The sequence below is a fragment of the Chenopodium quinoa genome, unplaced genomic scaffold (genome assembly GCF_001683475.1).
Source record: "Chenopodium quinoa cultivar QQ74 unplaced genomic scaffold, ASM168347v1, whole genome shotgun sequence".
In the NCBI taxonomy this organism is placed as follows: domain Eukaryota; kingdom Viridiplantae; phylum Streptophyta; class Magnoliopsida; order Caryophyllales; family Amaranthaceae; genus Chenopodium; species Chenopodium quinoa.
In genome coordinates, this window is record NW_018742738.1 from 7,572,114 (window position 1) to 7,592,838 (window position 20,725).

General features: G+C 37.7%; 1 protein-coding gene across 1 annotated transcript in view; it reads right to left on the reverse strand.

Annotated features, from left to right (window-relative positions):
* Positions 1–1,351: 1,351 nt before the first annotated feature.
* The window catches only part of LOC110724054 (transmembrane emp24 domain-containing protein p24beta2-like), a 73,030-nt gene continuing 53,656 nt past the window's right edge, over positions 1,352–20,725 (reverse strand). Inside the window, exons 2-5 of the mRNA XM_021903453.1 lie at positions 4,100–4,286; positions 3,892–3,999; positions 3,058–3,668; positions 1,352–1,559 (exon numbers count right to left, since the gene is read on the reverse strand). Coding sequence (XP_021759145.1) covers positions 3,535–3,668; positions 3,892–3,999; positions 4,100–4,286 — 429 coding nt within the window. The 3' untranslated portion in view covers positions 1,352–1,559; positions 3,058–3,534. The remainder of the gene's footprint in view (positions 1,560–3,057; positions 3,669–3,891; positions 4,000–4,099; positions 4,287–20,725) is intronic.

Consider the following 20,725-nt stretch of genomic DNA (forward strand, 5'->3'; position numbering starts at 1 on the left):
CAGCACGTTCCACCTTCGCTTCTCTACACATATACCTCTCCATGGTCTTTCTCTACTTGGGGTATCGATATCATTGGAAAGATAACGCCACCAGGACAAGGGGGACATGAATTCATTCTCGTAGCAATCGACTATTTCACCAAATGGGTCGAAGCTGCCTCATATGCTAAGTTAACGGCAAAACACGTATCTCAATTCATTGAGAAAAATATCATATGCCGCTATGGGGTACCTAATGAGATGATCAGTGATAATGGAACGCATTTCCAAGCCTAATGCGCGGAATTATTACAGAAATATCATATCAAGCATCACAGATCATCACCCTACAGACCACAAACAAATAGTGTTGTCGAATCGGCCAACAAAAATGTGAAAACTATCATCGAAAAGATGACGGAAAATTACAAAGATTGGCCAAGTAAGCTACATTTCGCCCTTTGGGGTTATCGAACCTCTGTTCATACATCAACAGGGGCTACCCCTTTCTCTTTGGTTTATGGAGTTGAAGCTGTACAACCAATAGAGCTCGAAATCCCTTCTCTCTGAATCGCGTTGGAAAGCCAACTAGATGAAGTCGATTGGATTAGAGCAAGATATGCTGAATTAGTCTTACTTGACGAAAAACGCTTGGCAACTTTGCATCATGTCCAAACCTATCAACAGCGCATGGCGCGACATTTCAATAAAAAAGTCAAGCACTACTGGAAATAAGGTCATCCGTAACGGGCAAAAAGGGCCCATCCGTAACGGGCAGCGTCCGTTACGTATGCGGCCGTTACGGATGGCCATTGTTATTTGTAACGGGCACTGTCCGTTACGAATAACTCATTATTCGTAACGGACATTTCAAGTGCCCGTTACGAATAACCCATTATTCGTAACTGACATTTCCGAATAATGGGTTATTCGTAACGGACATTTCAAATGCCAGTTACGAATAATGGGTTATTCGTAACGGACACTTGAAATGTCCGTTACGAATAAGGCCTTTTTTGTATTAAAATAAGTCCTTATTCGTAACGAGCAACTCAAACGCCCGTTACGAATAAGTGATTATTCGTAAGTGACATTTGAAATGTCCGTTACGAATAAAGTTTTATAGTATATAATTAAATACGTATTTATAACGGGCAACAAAAATGCCCGTTACGAATAAGTTATTATTTGTAACTGACAAGTCTCCTGCCCGTTACAAATAATCATTAAATTAATTTTTTTGATTAAATTTCGGCACCATGTATTTATATATAATTAATATATATTAATTAAAACCTGTTATAATAAACCTGTACCTGTAAATAAACAATTATACCAAACAATCTTTCGTAAAAATTAATACGACGTAATATAAAAATTGAAGTAGTAAAACTACATTACAAATAAAAACTTGTATAAATTTATCCAACACATACAACAACACTAATAATATTACTTTGTTCTACCTAAACTAATAGTTATGCATTCAATAAATATTTACTTCTAAAGTATTGCGCCCACTGTTCTCGAACCACATTCAACTCGTCAACATCATACCGGGCTGTTCTTGGACAAAAATCCTATTAAAAAAAATAAAACATATGAATGAGGTTACAAAATAAAAACAATCCATAATAAAAACAATCATTAGAATAAATAGGATGGTCCAAATTATAGAAATAAAACTCAAAATATAGAAATAAAACACATTACATCCTTAATTAACTTATATTTTGGTTTCTATGAATTGAAATCAATGAAAAGTGACCATTTACTCACTTTTGAGAGCATATAAAGCCAAAAAGGCTTTAAAATTGCCTAAGGGACTTCTATCTTTCCCATCTTTCATGTGGTCCAATTAACACAACAAAACGTATAACATCCTTAATTAACTTATATTTTGATTTCTATGAATTGAAATCAATGAAAAGTGACCATTTACTCACTTTTGGGAGCGTATAGAGCCAAAAAGGCTTCAAACTTGCCTAAGGGACTTTTATTTTTCCCATCTTTCATGTATTGGTTTAAATTAACACAATAAAACACATAACATCCTTAACTAACTTATATTATGGTTTATATGAATTGAAATCAATGAAAAGTGACTATTTACTCACTTTTGAGAGCGTATAGAGCCAAAAAGGCTTGAAACTTGCTAAGGGACTTTTATCTTTCCCATCTTTCATGTATTGGTTTAAATTAACACAATAAAACACATAACATCCTTAATTAACTTATATTTTGGTTTCTATGAGTTGAAATCAATGAAAAGTGACAATTTACTCACTTTTAGGAGCGTATAGAGCCAAAAAGGCTTCAAAATTGCCTAAGGGACTTCTATCTTTCCCATCTTTCATGTATTGGTTCAAATTAACACAATATAACACATAGCATCCTTAATTAACTTATATTTTGGTTTCTATGAATTGAAATCAATGAAATATGACCATTTACTCACTTTTGAGAGCATTTAGAGCAAAAAAGCCTTCAAAATTGCCTAAGGGACTTCTATCTTTCCCATCTTTAATTTCATGTATTGGTCAAATTATAGAAATAAAACACATAGCATCCTTAATTAACTTATATTTTGGTTTCTTTGAATTGAAATCAATGAAAAGTGAGCATTTACTCACTTTTGGGAGCATTTAGAGCCAAAAAGGCTTCAAAATTGCCTAAGGGACTTCTATCTTTCCCACCTTTCATGTATTAGTCCAAATTATAGAAATAAAACACATAACATCCATAATTAACTTATATTTTGGTTTCTATGAATTGAAATCAATAAAATATGACTATTTACTATAAAAATGCTTCAAAATTGCCTAAGGGACTTCTATCTTTCCCATCTTTCATGTGTTGGTCCAAATTATAGAAATAAAACTCATAATTTATAGCAATATGGGATGAGTAGTGTATTAACCTCCGATCCATTTGTATGAATTTCAATTTTTGCCTAGCTATGTGATCATTTTCCCCTTAGATAATACAATGGATCAATGTTAAACAACAGAAAGTAACAAGCTTCCACCATAAGCTTTAGAGTGATAAATGCAAAATGACATAAATTGAGGCACTTACTAATATAATGCAACGAGGACATGAGCAGCAGAATAAGTATTGTTCTTTTAGAGCCTTATGTCGAGTCATGGTGCTTCCAGCAGTTTCTATGCAACTTATTAGTACCTTCAAGAGCACCAAAAGATAACAATCAGAGAAACACCAACATGTTAACCTATACTAATTTCTTTGATATGCAAAGTTTAATAATTTCTTTGATATGCAAAGTTTAATAATTTCTTTGATATGCAAAGTTTAATAATTTCTTTGATTCACCTAATTAAAAACCTATACTTACAAGATTCTTTGTTACAATAAATAAATAAATAAATAAATAAAATAAAATAAAAAAAAAAGAAGAAGAAAGGGAAAATCCATTGATATCTTCATTTAAAAATAACATAATAGAAAGATCCTAAAGCAAGACTAAGCTATTTCCCAAAACAGTGAAACACCAAGATTATAATATGTTAGTAAATCACTAATGTGATGAATCTTTTAGACTCTTGAAGTCCCAAGCTTCCTTTCAAATAATCGCCACAATAAGTATATCTGCAACACGCTCGTACCAACTAGATCAAATGATTCCGTAACGGCTTTATGGATTGCTCTCTTGCTCATAACTTTATTCACTGCATTGTCATACAGATAAGAGACAGTCAACACGATAACAGTTTATACCGACACTTAGAGATATTAATACTTATGGCAGACCATTGTTAGGCCCACTAACAGATGAATTCAACGTCGTGTAGAAGTGACCACAAGGAATGTAGGTATTAGAAAGTACTCTAAAATTCAAGAAGGCATCTGAAATGGGTGATTTCTAAACTCGAGAGGAGATTAATAAAGTACCTATTGCATGTCGATCAGTCTGTGCCTCTAGCCAATGCTGTTCAAACTGAATGTTGTAAAGAGATTGACCGAGCTTTTCAATCGGCTCTACCAAAGGTTTCACATGCTCTGCAAACATGAACCTAAATTTGACAAACAGCCATCTCACCTTATATCAGTATATTAGAAACCTCTTATGAAGCTAAAATAGGGAAAACTGTTGTCTTACCATCCTTTGCATGCTGGTCATAGTATGAAAAATGTCCGACTTGTACATCGAAATCAATGGTTTCATGATAAGGTGACTTATTGGTGAAGCAGAAACTGAAAGGTCCTTTTTTATGAGCAGTAAAGTCGAATTTTTCACTGATCTTATCATGGGTGTCAAGGATCTGATCGCCTTCAGGTCCCTTCACCTATAAAACACAGCAATAAAAATGTTCCATTCATAAAAATCATATTATATGGGTATTTATCACATAATAATCACAGTAATTAACCTAACCCCTAGTACAATTCAACCAATGGAACCACCAGAGAGTTCCATGTTCCACGTTCCAGTAAACTTATAGATCAGTCAAAGACTTTCATTGTCATTTGTTAATAAATTAATCAAACAATAATTAAAACAATAATTAAAAATAAAAATTAATCAAACAATAATCAGATTAATACGCAACACATCTTAAACAATAATTAAAAAAAAAAATTGCATCAATTTTATTGTCATTTGTTCATAAATTAATCAAACAAACATAAACCCAACTTCATCGGAATTACCATAAATTATAAGTATTTGTTAAAAAAGAAATTGATCAAATCGAAACAAAAATAGGAAAAGTTACAGACTTCATAGCAAATAAACACTCAAAATGTTCATATCAACACAAAAAATCAAGCAAAAACTAGCAGAAAAAAACAGCGAAATTCGAATATTAACCCCAATTTGACGAACAAACTGAATTCACAAAATCGATTGTACATACAAAAACAAAATTGACAACTGACAGTACAATCTAAACACTAATCCAGAAAAAATAACGCATCAATGAAGATCTTACTTCTTCCCATGGCGGCTAAACTTGAAGAAAATTTGAGCTTCGAAAAACGAAAACCCTAAGAACGGGAAAAAGAAGAAGGGGAAATTAAAAGTTAGGGTTTACTTTGAAATCACTCTCCTGATAAATCAAATTCAACATATAAAAAACCCCTAATTTCAAATTGAATATGAACAATGGAAAAGAGAGAGGAGATTACAATTTTGGAGCGGCAGGGTTTGCCGCAGGAAGAGTAGATGAGATTAAGAACAGGCTCATTAGATTCAGAGAAATTGGAGAGAGAAGTGAGCTCCGCATGTTGTTGAGCTTCTGCTACGGATTTCAGAAGAGCTCCACAATCTCTGCACTGCAACGATACGCCTGACATCCTCGTTACTCAATAGAGAGAGAGAAAAAACGGAGCTTGAGCTGAGGATTTCAGGGATGACGATGAGCGAAAGGGGAAATAATATTTTGAGAGAGAGAGAAAGGGGAAATTAAAATTTAGGGTTTACTTTGAAACCTAATCGTAACGGGCAAGACTTGTTAGTTACGACTAGTTGGTTATTTGTAATGGGCAAGATTTGTTGGTTACGATTAGTTGGTTATTCGTAACGGGCAAGACTTGTTGGTTACGACTAGTTGGTTATTCGTAACGGGAAAGACTTGTTGGTTACGACTAGTTGGTTATTCGTAACGGACATTGAATTTGCCCGTTACAAATGATGTAATTGTAACGGAAAATCATATGCCCGTTACGAATAGCTTGTTACAAATAAGATTTTTTTCCACTAGTGAAGACTAGGGACATCAAAGAAGGTGACCTGGTGCTTAAGGCACTTTGCAAAAATGTGTTGGATCCAAGAGGAAAATTCAGACCAAATTGGTCAGGCCCGTACATTGTTAAAGCCACCTTGTCCGGCGGAGCGGCACAATTTGTAGACATGGACGGGGTAACGGTTTCCACAATTTAACCAACTTGGATCAACTCAAGAAATTATATGCGTAGTTGCATGGGTTCATGACCTAATAGAGCTACGTTTGGCCTGTTTCCTTTTTTAAGGATACGTAGGCAACCCCTCAAGGGAGCCCGGCCACTTTAAAAAAAAATCATTCCTCTGTCGATCAAGTATACGCGCCAGTTCAACATTGTGTCACGACAAAATGGAGCTAGAATAAAAATTATAAAAAAAAGTTTGCCGCGCCACGGGAAACTCTACCGTGTCACGGAAAATTTCCACCGTGGCATGGTGGACCTGCAGCAAAAAAAAAAAGAAAAAAAAAGTTTGCCGCGTCATGGGAATTTCTACCGTGACACGGTAGAATCTCAGATTTTTCGATTTTTTTTTAGTGACGCAATCTTCGCAAATTCAATTATTTGTTCGACGTTTTTTATTTGTTCTTTCATTGCGTTTGACTTCTTGACTCGGATATATAAAAAAATAAATAAATAAAGAGTCATTGTAATTTTTATTTAAACGAAAATAAATATGTTATTATTGAAATAAATGTGACTAAAATTATTGGCATCATGCGCCTTATTTTAAAAAATTATAAATCATAAAAGCAAAGCAATACTGATCTAATCCCTCTTCACTTTAGGAACTTTCTTCTCTTTTTCAACTAGGTCAGCCTTCACCATTAATGTGTCTTTTGTAGCCCGAACCGTCACACTCCTATTCGAACTTCCACTCCTTTCACCGTTCTTAGAATTCTTTGGTTGCTTCTATCTATAAACCATCTTCTCTTTACCCTTCCCTTTCACATAGTTCTTCCTCTTAGGCATTGTAGGAGTCTTAAACTCAATCCCTTGTGTTCTTGGGCCGAGACGATCTTTAGGATGCGCCTTCTTACTTCCGAGACGCCCCTTCACATCAAAGTTGCGTGATCCGACTCGATCCCTTCTACTTCTAGGATTCAACCATGCCTTGTATGCACTAGATAAGGGAGGAGGAGCTTGGTTACTTGCAGAAACGGTCCACAAAGGTCTTCCAATCCAATAAGCCTCGTACTTGTGAACGTTACTTTCATGCAACGATACTTCACGAGGACTATCGTTATAGCGTGGAACTACTTGTTCAAGTCCATACTGTCGCATCAATCGAGAAGGACAATTGTAGACACCCATTTGTGTCTCCCCAAAACCAAACCCGGTGATGAGTGCCTTTCACGTCGAATCATAATCGAATGAAACGAAAGTGTGGAAAGGTCTAGTGTTGCGGAAAGTTTTATTTCTTTTCTTTTCTCTTCTCTCTGTTTTTGAAAACTTTATTTTAAGGAAAACAGCCAATCCAGTTTGGTTGGTCCATAATATGGGTCCAATAGGGGTGTAGTTGGATGGAGCTTGCAAAGACCTTTCCAACGATATATTATAAGCCCAATTCCGATGAATATTGAGGAAGTTATGGCCAATTTACTAAACTGGGCCCGGTTTGAGTTTTAAGTACGGCCCAATGATCTAGGAGAGGGCCTAATAGGATTTACCATTCCTAATGTAATTAGGAATGGTTTTGGTCTTCTAGAACATTCTAGAAGGTTTTATCATTCTTAATTCAATTAGGATTCTTTAGAGTTTTAATTAGATCAAATAGCATTTTCGACTGAAATTATATTATTTTATCTTCAAGTACGGTAAAATTATCAGATTTTCGAAAACGTGTTAAAATCCGGTTTGGCGTCCAACCCCAGGCCTTGGCGCCTGGAACCAGGATTGGCGCCAGACGCTAGCCATTGGCGCCTGGCGCTAGCCACTGGTCCTGGCGCCAATGAGCCAGGGTTGGCGCCAAATTGTTTCTGTGATCTTCAGACTCTGTTTTGATAAATTATCTTTTTTGGCGGATTTTCTCTATAAATATCGTATCAAAAACTCCGTTTTGAGGGACGAATTTACATCTATCATTCATCAACTCTCATCAAGATTTTCTTGATTATTCTCTCTCTCTTTCTTTTTCTAAACTAGGCCTTTTCTCAAATACAAAATTCCGCATTCACAAGATCTAGATACACCTAGCCATATTCGAAGTTTCCTTCTCCCTCGACGTGAAAGGTTTTTAATTTCTGAGGGTTTGGTCCCAAATCTCTATTATTTAATTTAATTGTTTTGTTTATTATTTTCCTTGAAGTTACTAACGTGTGTATTTTGTAATTAGAAAGAGGTACGAGGCATCCAAGTAAGTACTTTATTGATTTAATTGATTTTATGATGTAGACATCATGTTTATATTGTTATTATGATATTCCTAGTATCGTGTCTAGGGTGTTTTTAATATTAAGCATGATTAAGAATATGATGCTTCCTATGTTCTTTCTAACATTTATGATTATGATTGATGATGATTATTCATTATGTTGCTTGATATATATTGAATATTGTTATTGCTTGATCACCTTTTATTGCAGGTTAAAGGGAATTGGTATTTACAACCACGCTTAATAAGATATTTAATAATCTTGTTAGGTTAATTGTGATTATAAATTCAAGTGATCGCCAATAATAGTTTATTTGTGCATTAAATTCAACCAAAATAGATTAAACATGTTTAGGGTTAATCCTATTGATTGCATGTTAATCAGAAAGCCCACATGAATACGAGCAGAATAAAGTAGAGGCCTATTATTAGGGCAGGTTCAATCTCTTTTAGGTTGGATTTGTACCTTCATCCCCGAACCCTTATTTGGTTCATGACCTTATGGAGTTGATGATCTCTTGGATCGTTAAGGGGTGTAACCTTCACCTCGTGATGGTTTACAAGTTCCTTAAAAACTTGTTGGCGACTCTTTTGCTCTATCTTCTTCCCTTTTGGACGCCACCGTACTTTAGTGTATGATCACAGTGGGGTTCAAGCTAGTGAGATAATTAAAGGCTTGAAACTATTCCCTACAACAATAAAAAGTCAGTCTTGAGATACTAGGAACACGGCAATACGGAGTATCATTCGTACCAACTATCCTAGTAAGCCTCCACCAAGGCACCACCCAACGAATGGAAAATTCCCTCTTTGCAAAGAAATTCTTCCAATCTTCATACGACATGTTCACAGAGTAATTCTTCATCCTGCGGACTAGATTGTTGGGACCATATTTTTCATATCGACGGGGGCTTCAAAAAGTTCTAAACGCTCCATCAACCAAATCTGCAAAACAAAAAATCAGCCGAAAAAAAAAATTGCAGATTCCACCGTGACACGGCACGAATTCACAGTGTCACGGCAGAAGACCACTGTGACACGTGCCTATTTTGTGTCACGGGGGCTACTCAGAACACGTTTTTACCTGCAACAGTACCAGAGAGCCCTTTCTGACGGCTTTCCGGTCAGCTTTTGCTTCGTCAAGGCCGCGTAAAGTTTCTCCAAGGCACGTGGGTATAGGAGATCTCCCAGATTCAACATGTTCAAGCACAGATGCTAGACAAGCATGTCCTATCCTACCGTTTGCAAATAAAAGTTTGCTAAACATGCAAAAAAATATAAGCCCTTCTACGGTATACATGATAAGACTCAGAGACAGAGCGATTGAAATATTAATTTGCAAGTTTTTCTAAGTCTACTTCATTAGCATACACGATTTTATTTAAATCTGGATCTGTTACATTCAGATGGCGTTCAAAGTCTTGGTAATAATACTCACGTAGGGTAGGCATGGCAATAAGATTTCTGGCAGGAAATCCAAAGATGGCACCGAATTCCTCCGGCAGGGGACAGATTTCATCGTAATCAAATTTAAAACAATGTGTTTCTGGACTCCAATAGTCTAATGCTGCCCTAAGAAAATCATGTTCAATCGCTACATGTCTCAGGGCTAGTAAACCCCTAACATGAAACAATTCCAACTCTCTTTTGTCAGCATTGGTCAAAGAATAAGACCAGTCGCGCAATGTATTATCAAAATTCTAAGACATTATTATTGAAATATGAAATTCTAATTATTTTGTGTCTCGTAATTATGCATATCTTGATTATAATGGTCCTATTTTATAGCAAAAACGCTCATAACTACTCAGAATCTATCTTTCTATACGCGTAAACCACACCGTTGTAGAATACGCGCACCGTGACACGGGAATTCCCATAGTGTCACGGAAATTAGTGTCGCGACATGGCAGATTTTGCCGTGACACGGTGTACGGTGTCGTGTCGCGACGCCCACACGTTTTTTTATCCTTTTCTTGTATCTATCCGAATTTTTATTGTTTTATCTTCACCGTTTATTTTTTTTAATTTGTTTTTTCGAGAGTTTAATTCCTAATAAAATTCTCAATTTTTTTTTATTTTATTAATATTTTTATTTTTATTTTTATTATTTTATTTTATTATTATTACTTCTATTCATCTTTATTATTTATTATTTTATTCTATTATTTATTACTATTTCTTTTTCTTTGGGGAAGTTATTAACCTCGTCCCATTTCCAAACATTTTTTGGAGTAGTTATAAAACTTATTTATATTTTTCTTTTCTTTTTGTTTCTTTTTTTTCTTTTGGGGAAGGTCAGTACCCTCCATTTACTCCACTTACGTTTTTTTGTCGCGTCATTATTAAATACACAATCACACACAATGAGTCTCAAGCACACACTAACACACACTAATAAATACATAAACTGTGAATAATGTACAAAATGAGTCATAATATATAAATAAGCAGCGTCATGTGTCATCATAGTATGTACAAATAAAGACCCTCGGTCAAAAATCTGTAGAACTAGAAGAGTGAGGATCAGTGTCATCTCCAGCCTATGAATATGGGAGCGGCGAGCCAAAGAGCCCCGCCATCATCCGGGTACGAGGAGTAGTATCCCTACTAGTCCCTGTAATTCCAGTAGCAGTCAAACTCAAAGCAGGACCCGTCCAACTGGCAAACGACGTAGACTGACTCAAAGAAACAGGAAGCGTCGGTGGAGGCATCGTCCCATACACTAGAACTGAAAACAAGCCCGACACCGGTGGAGGAACCCTAGAGGATGGAGCTGAATATAAGCCAGGATCCACAGGAGTGATAACAGGCCTACGCTTGGGCTGTGAAGACTTAGAAAACGATTGTCGCTGCCACTGACCCTGACCCTGAAAATGCTGGAACGACTGGGGGACTGAGGCTGCTACCACGGAGCCTCCTGAAATGGCTGAGAAAGCTGGGGATCCCGTTGAGACTGAGAATGCCGATGAACCTCAGGAGATCCTCTACCACGACTAGGCTCTCCCTCGTCCGAGCCTCTATGCCTCGAGCGCGAGCGGGACCTCCGTCGCTCCTGAAGGACACAAAATCAAAGGATGTCAAAAGTGCGAAATAAAAACAAATGGTAAAAATGAGAAAAAGTGAACATGCCTCAAGAACATCGCTAGAACCGCTCCGACAACTCGCACCACGTCGAAGCTTGATGATGCAGTACTTCAGAGCGTCAACCAGCTTCATGAATCCCATCATCTCTGCACGGGTAGGCTGAGAACAAAACAGAGAAAAATCAGTAACAAGCAGTATTAAAAAGGATGAATAATGTATCAAAAGCTTACCAGCTAAAAAACATCAGGCAGAGACTCCTGCGCCTGTCTAAAACCCTCTGGCACGTCAACAATATGGTCCACAGTAATACCAATCGGCCCTGGGTAGCGGACAGATTGAGGCGGAATCTCAATCCTCCCCACACGGCGAACAGTCGTCTAAAAATACGATCGAATAATCAAGTTATTCGACTATTTAAACAGAGACTTACAACAAACTCCTCAAAAGAAATCTTACCTCAGGAAGACGGGGTGGAGGAGCCAAAGAGGGAAGCAAGTCCTGCGCATAATCGCCCTCCATACGCACAAGCTCCTGCCAAGGAAAAGTGTAGCGCTCTCCCTTGTTTATCAACTACCTAAGCAAGCGCGAGTCCAGCATCGACTCCGGTGGAGACAAGGGCACTACAAAGTGATTACCACTGTGGTGACGAACGACACGCTCCCCCAGATACCAGACAAAGCGTCTGGTACCAACAAAAACAGTGCGGTACGCTGAAAGCTGCAAGGCCTCGAGAAGATTAGTCATCCCAGCCCAAGGACGATACTGGACATCAATAACAACCTGAAAACCATAAACAGTTGCAATGAAGCGCCGGAAATAACGTCAAGATAGAAAATAACAGGCTACAAAAGTAATTCTTACACCAGCAGAAGAGGTGCCTCGGCGTAGCAGCCCGCGTAGTGCAGAGACAAACTCCACCCGTGACTCTCCTCGGTCACGCCAGCTGGCCCCGACAGGGAAGTCATGAACCGCTCCACGACGCCGTCGAGGGGCAAATTTCGGAAAGTACTCGTAGAACCATAGCTGCAATGAAAAGAAATCTTTCAGCACATAAGTCAAACAAATTAAAATAAAATAAGAAGAGGAAAAGATCGTCACCTCTACGACTCTCCATAAACCGTAGACAGTGACAGGGGACTCGTCGTTCAGCTGCCTACAGCCATGACGTAACGGCAAGAGAAGATCGACATATCCAAGGCTGGCCCAGCTATAGGATCCTATCTCACTGATCCTAAGCAAAGAAGGACGGTAGCAAACGAGCGCACGCGAACTCCTATCAGGAGAAAGAGTCATGGAAAGGAGAATCAAATGAAGATCCGCACTCGCTGCTCATGTGATGTCTCCTCCATGTCAAAACCACGGGCCAGAACCGAAGCCAACTCTGATTGCCCGCTCCTAGGACCACCTCGAGACACCGGATAAGTCTTGATATGCTGAACAATCGGACCTAATAAATCGGCTGCCTCAGCCGCTCCCCAAGAAAGATCAGACATATGTGCTACGCCCCGGTAATTGAAGCGTAGACCACTGATCATGATAAAGCCCAGAGGGGTCACTGTCGTCTCCCCCAAAGCAAAGTGAAAAGTGTTGGTAGTATCCCAAAAATACTCCAACAACGCGCGAACGACTGTCGCACCACAACCCCGGGGGCTGCGAAACCCTACGATTGCCGAATAAAAGTCTACTAGACTAGCTGATTCTCATAAGGCGTTCGTAGCAGTATCCCTCGTGATAATCCGATGAAGTCCAGGAATCAAATATCCGGCTTCAGAACCGTGATGGCGAAGCGTGCTGTCGACTATGCCGGCAAGTAGACGATGAGAAACGTGGTTCTCATGACAGAAAACCAACTGGTCTGGTGTCCACGGAGGTGGAGCCAAACTTCCTCTATGACAGGGTAAAGTCGTATCCCCTAATCAAAAGTAATTCCTAAATCCTCTCACTAATGTAGATAGGGAAGTAGGGTCGAATCCATAGAGAAACGAGTCTTTCTATTCCTAATTGATTAAAGTAATCTAAATTATAAAGTAACCAATATGTAAATTTGGATAATAAACTAAACTACAGAGATTAAGAATAAGGAGAAAACAATATATAAAAGGATGTAGGGCATAGGTTCACCAATAAATAATATTCCAAGGTAAAACAAGATAATCAATCATCAATGCATACATTAATCAGATCATAAAGGGTTTTCGCTACGTATTACAATCACACAATTAATTTACCGGTATTAAATCTCATCTTTCGAATCTCGACTCAACCATTTATAAATTAACCTGCCTATTGAAACTAGACCTAAACATTAATTCTCATTTGTCGAATCTCGAATCAATATTGTTAAACTCATGCATAAAATATCTGCGCAAATCTAGTCACAAAGCGTTAAATCAATCAATAGGAAATTAATCTAGCATTGACAATTAACAACAATAAATTACCCCTTCATATTATTTATGGATCTACATAAACCCTAGAAATAAAACTACTCACACATAATAGAAACTAAACTAATCAAAGCAATAAAACAAGACATGATCAAAAGAATAAAATAAACAACTAAGATTAAGAGAAGACAAATCGTTACCAAAATAAATCTGGAATTAAGAATCAAGTTAAGAACAAAAGTATAAGAGAGAGAACTAATCTAAAAGCTAAGTATAGAGAGAAAATCTAAGAAAACAAATTAAGAGAGAGTAAAAGAAGAGAGTCAGTCGATCCTAAACTCGTTTTACGGAGAAGTATTTATACTCCGTAAGAATCCTAAACTAAAACAAACTTAAACGACAAAATTAACTCCTAATAATAATACGCGCACGATCGGGCGAGGCATCGCCCGATCGAGCGCGCCTTTTTCCTTCAGGTATGTTTCTCGCGTCCGGCCGGGAGCGTCTTCGGGCGCCGACCTTTGCATCTCTCGCCCGGCCGAGCACGCCTCCGGGCGCCAGCCTCTTTGGCCGGGCGGCTCTCTTGGGCCACTATTTGGACTACGATTAGGCTCCAATTCTTCGGGCCAATCTGGGTTTCCTCTTCGGGTCTTGAATACTCGGTCCAAATGCCCCGGTATCACATATACCGAGCCCGTAATCACCAGTTCGATGGCTCTAACCGACCCTGGGCTATAATATATGGTCGTGCTTCTCCAATGTTGTCTTTCTGCTGCAGTCTGCTGCAGGTGCTGCTGATCTGTTGTTGCTGGTCTGCTTTTGCTGCTGCCTGCTGTGCTGTCCTGCTGTGCTGTTTGATGACTGCTGCAATCTGCTGCTGGTTGCTGTGCTTGCTGCTTGCTGTGCTTGCTGCTTGCTGTTGTTGCTGGTCTGCAGTGCTTGTTGCTGTTCTGTGCCTCTGCTGCTCTGTTGTGTGTTGCTGTGCACTGCTTTCTGCCTTGTTGTTTTATGCTGCTGTTTTGTGCTTTATTTTCTGTAGTTGAGGCTAGCTTTGGTTCTATTTTTTGCTGTCTTTTTGTTGTATTAGTTTTCTTGTCAGTTTGCAGGCTTGTCTGCTACTGACTGTTGGTTTTGGTGTCTTTTGGGTGTTTGGTTTTGTTGTTTTTCTGGTTGTTTGTTGTCTGGTCCTGGTTTCCGGAACCCTTCCTAGAAGGTGGCCGGAAATTTGAGTCCAGTTGTTCTAGGTCCTTCCTAGAACCCTTCCTAGAAGGTGGCTAGGTTTGGATCTAGAACTGGTTGTGGGGTTGGCCTGTTGTTCTCAGGTCTTTTGGTGTTCTGGTGGTAGTTATAACTTAGCTTTTGTAAGTTGTAACTTTCTCTCTTTGGTAATAAAATCTTATTTTCCAAAAAAAAACATCTCGGGAAAATGCTCCAAAAGTGCAAATCCCTGCAAAAGTTAACCAAATCTACGAAAACACTAGAAAACACCAATTAGTAATAAAAGTGGCTCTAAAGAGCCAAAAACACTACTAATTATGACCAAGAGACGGGGGTAAAATACTATATAAAATAGACACATCAGACTTCCCCAAGCCAAACCTTTGCTTGTCCCTAAGCAAAGATCTCATCAATGAATAAATAAATATGCTTCACCCCAAAAAGTAAAAAAAACCAAGCACAAACGATTCAGGGTAAATCAAATAAACATTCTTCAAAATCTACCAATCAAATCCATCCAATTACCTTTTCTCCCTGACAATTGTCAAATAGAGCAAACCACAAGAGCATATAGAATTCAAGACCAGCGCTCACACACTCAACTCTCATTTATGTGGCGAGTAAAAGATGTACTCGATCGTTCTCCAACCAACCCCTTTATGTGAACAATGCCCTCCCAACTCACACTCTCGTGTGTATAAAACAATGAACGCTCAACCTACTAGTTGACTCGAAATATGTTAAGTCATAACTTGCATTGATAAACAACACTTTCACATTCATACAACTCTATGCACAAAGGTCGGAAGGTCTTTAAAGCTTGTAATGTAAGGCTAGGGTGAAGGGTAGGAATCATTTGGGAACAAGTGAGGGAAAAGCTATGCTTAAGGGAACAAATCCTAATAAAGCCCATGATAAAAATAAATAATGATCAACATCTCCTACATAACCAACTCTAACAAAAATCCACCAAATATACTCCAAACAATATAAATAATCCCAATCTTACATTTTCACTCATAAGATATAATAATGAAGAACTTGAGTGAATAAACAAACTTTATTTCCAAACTTGATTTTTTCATTGAAACTCAATTTTTCTTTCTGATCAACCTCCAACTAGAACATTTGAACATTGAACGTTTTTTTTTTGCTTTTTTTTCCTATTGAAGTTCACTTATTTTTTCACCTTTTTTCTTGAACTTCTCTTTTTTTTTTCATAACATCATGCTTTATTTTTTCAAGAAAATATAACTTTCAAACTTATCAAAAATAAACATGTACAAAAATAAAACAACTTCTCAAATCCCACCCAAATTGTGCAAATAATAAGCACACTACAAACTCCCTCACCTCACTCACTAATAGCTCCCCCAAGCCAAGGTTGGGACTAGTAACCAACGGGGCAAATCGGCTTGTAATGTGGCTAATAAACAACAAAAAGTCAAGGCAACAACATGGGTAGCAAGAAGGGAACAAATGTATCTACAGTCATCTGGAGGCTACTGTAGACACCCATTTGTGTCTCCCCAAAACCAAAACCAGTGATGAGTACCTTTCACGTCGAATCATAATCGAATGAAGTGAAAGTATGGAAAGTCTAGTGTTGCGGATAGTTTTATTTCTTTTCTCTTCTCTTTGTTTTTGAAAACTTATTTTAAGAAAACAGCCAATCCAGTTTGGTTGGTCCATGATATGGGTACAATAGTAGTGTAGTTGGATGGGGCTTGATAAGAGCTTTCGAATGATATATTATAAGCCCAATTTCGATGAATATTGAGGAATTTATGGCCAATTTACTAAACTGGGCCCGGTTTGAGCCTTATATGCGGCCCAATGATCTAGGAGAGGGCCTAATATGATTTATCATTCCTAATGCAATTAGGAGTGGTTTTAGTCTTCTAGATTCTTCTAGAAGGTTCTTTTCATTCCTAATTCAATTAGCATTGATAAATTGACTTTGGTTGTCTTTTCAGAGTTTTAATTAAAATCAAAGAGCATTTTTTGAGGAAAATACGATTTTATCCTCCTGTACGGCAATTTTTATCTGTTTTTAGAAAATGCGCGAATTTCTAGAATCAGCGCCAAACGTCAGCTATAGCGCCCGGCGCCAGCATTGGCGCCTGGCGCCAACAGCCAGCGTTGGTGCTGGTTCGTTTTTATGTGCGCCAATGCTCTGTTTTAATAATTTTATCTTTTTGGCTGATTTTCTCTATAAATAACGTCATAAAAACTCCGTTTTCATTCACCAATTCTCATCAACATTCATCTATATTCACATACAATCAGTTTTCATTCACTTCTTTAATCGTTCATCATTCTCTCTCCCTTTTTCTAAACTAACTTTTTACATACAAAATTCCGCATTCATAAGATCTAGAAACACCTAGCCATATTCGAAGTTGCCTTCGCCCTAGACGTGAAAGGTTTAATTTCTGAGGGTTTGGTCCCAAATCTCTCTTTCAATTATTTAATTTAATTGTTTTGTTTATTATTTTCCTTGAAGTTACTAACGTGTGTATTTTGTTATTAGAAAGAGGTACGAGGCGTCAAAGTAAGTGCTTTAATGGTGTTTAATTGATATTATGATGTAGAAGTCATGTTTAAATTGTTATGATATTTCTAGTATCATGTATAGGGTAATTTTAATATTAAGTATGATTGTTACGATGCCTTTTATTCTCTTCCTAATATTTATGATTTTTAGTATCATGTTAGGGTTAAAGATTTGATTTTTATTTCTTAGTGACATGCTAGGGTTTTTTTATTAATCTTGTTAGTATCATGCCTAGGGTTTTGCTATTTTTATTATGCTTTAACATGATTTATGATTATTTTTATAATTGTTTTGATTATGATTATAATTTTTATTATTGCTATAATTATTATTATTATGATTAATATGATTGTTTTTATGATGATTATTGTTTTGATGACTATAATTATCATTTTGATTATTTATTATGTTGCTTGATATTTATTTTTATTGCTTGATCACACCTTTTATGCATGTTTAAAGGGAATTTATACTTGTAATCACGCTTAATAAGATAATTAATAATCTTGTCTAGGGTTAATGTGATTATAATTTCAAGTGATCGCCAATAATAGATTTGTTTGTGCATTATATTCAACCAACATAGATAAAGAGTCTTAGGGTAATCCTATTGATTGCATGTTAGTCAAAAAGCGCAAATGAATACGATCAGAATAAAGTAGAGGTCTATTATTAGGGCAAGTTCAATTTCTTTTAGGTTGGATTTGTACCTTCATCCCCGAACCCTTATTTGGTTCTAGATCTTATGGAGTTGACGATCTCTTGGATCGTTAAGGGGTGTAACCTTCACCCTGTGAACGGTTTACAAGTTCCTAAAACTTGTTGGCGACTCTTTTGCTCTATCTTCTTCCCTTTTGGACGCCACTGTACTTTAGTGTATGATCACAGTGGGGTTCAAGCTAGGGGTTAATGCTTGAAATTTATTCCCTACAGTTTTTGGCGACTCCGCTGGGGAGGATTTCTATTTTAATTCTTGAATTTGTTTCGGCAATGATTTAGAATGAGTGGATGAGACTCGAAACGTTCTAAGTATTTCATGTGCGTAATTTTGATTAACATTATTGTCATATGCATAAAAAAGATCTCATTGGAAAGACCATCCGTAATGAGTTAAAACATAGGATTTTACACGTAGGAAATTTGAGAAATATCTTTCACAACTAGGACCGAAATAACACCGCGCAAAACTGGAAAATTTTATCGAGCACAGAAAGTTGCTGAGGCATGTGGGAATTAGCACTAGGGGCCAGAGTATTGGCGCCAGACTTTTAACTGTAGCGCCAGACGCCAGCATTGGCGCCAGGCGCTACAGCTAAAAACTGGCGCCAGTCTCTATTTACTGGCGCCAACTTCCCCTAATACCGAGCTAGAAATATGCGTTCTAATTTCGACCAGTTTTTCGTATTATTTGCTCGATCCTACTTCCTGATTGAATTTTTTCTCACTTTTCTAAACCCATATGTGTTCTACATATGGACATAACCCTCTGGGAATTCATGATCCATCTACCTGATTGAACGCTCTGTGCAACAAAGGGTACATTCGAGAATGTTGAATTCACCAAACCATGGAAGCGAGTTTTTTCTAAAGCTCGCGGTGTCCCATCCACTCGCGCCAACCCTTCACGGTTAGGCTTCCGCGCGGTGCTACCAAACAATTAACCATGGACCCTCTATTGACTAAACCATATCCCGAAATTTAAAGAACTAGAGCCATGGTTAGGTTGCAAACTCATTGCATCATATTGTGCCTACTTGACTAATTGTGCATTATTTGTTGTGCCTATATTCTATGTTTCTCTTAACCGTTTATTAAGCTTGTGTTGAGACTAAATAAATTAATGACTTAAAGAACTTTGCCTAATTAATTAATTAATCAGTTAATTTGAGTCAATAAAGTCTAATATTTTAATCAGAATTGACCTAGTACGACTTTAGGCATACCCCAGCTGATTAATAACACCGAAAACAGTCCCAGATTGAAGCTCCACTATTGGCGCCAAAATCTGAACTGTAGCGCCACCTGTGGAGTGTGGCGCCTGGCAACAACTCTGTCTTCTGGCGCCAAGCTACATAGTGTGACGCCAGTTCTGTCGTTTTGCCGACAGTTCGGATTATTGGTCGAGTCATCACCTAGTGTCTAATTAACCAGTTTGCTAATTAATTCGGTTAATTTTAGCTATCAATAGTACTTGGTTGAGTCATTAATCGAGTTTAAGCAATAAGTCCCATGGTCTTACACAAGAGTCCAAGCATGTCACTTACACTCAACGCACACACCAATACACATACTTTGACCATGTTTAAGAGAGTCTTGCGTGCGCGTTTTTTCCGTCATTTTTTTTAGGGGGGTAAGTCGGATATTAATCCTCTAATTTAAAACTATACTTAGTTCCCTAAAAATATGTACATTATTTTTGCCAAAAATATGCACCCATTTTTTTTTTAATTTTTTTCCTCCTTAAAATAAACCGTAAAGTCAAGTTGATTCGAGTCAAGTAATTAAAATGCAAAAGTTTAAATTACAGCGCGTGGTCGAGGAAGGAAGGACAGTTAATCAAAGACAACCTTTTCGTACAAGTCAAACTTTTCGACAAACCCATAGCTCGCAAGAGGAAAGATAAGACTATAATGGAAACACAGGAAGAAGTCAATGAGCTTAGGAACCAACTGGTTACCGTGATTGAGACACTGAAGCTCCTCACACTCAAGATTGATGATCCCGTGAAGCAACAACAGATGGACCTCATGCAAGAGACTCTAAGCAAGCTATCTAGCGACTACAAGTTTCAAGGGCTTACATCACAAGGGGTCTCGGTGTACAAAGATCTTCTTCCACAGAAGTTCAATGCTAATGACATCCCAAAATTCAGAGCAACTGATACCCTTATTTTCATTTAATAGCATTTGAAACAATAATGAGTATTAAGGGTATCGATAAGAAGGTTTTCCCCTCTCTGTTCTCACTATCTCTCGAGACCGTTTGCCAAAAATGGTTCTTTTCTCTCGAGAAAGAAAAGACTTCTACCTGGGAGTCCATAACAAACGCTTTTGTTGATAGGTACAAGTGTAACATTTAAGTTGAGACCGACCATAGGGAACTTGAGATCCTCAAGCAGAAAGAGAATGAAGGCTTCACCTCTTTCTTTAACAAATGGAGGGAAACCTCAGCTAAGATGATTGAGGTGCCAAGTGAAAAAGAGTCTGTGAGGTTGTTCATCAAGAACCTTAAAGAAAAATATTCCAAGCATCTCAAGTATCAAAATAATCTCCATACCTTCAAGGCCGTCTATGACATTGGGATCAATATTGAAGACGACCTGGCTAAGTTAAAAGCTACCAACAATAACTCCAACAGTGGCTGGAAAGGAAAGAAGAACGA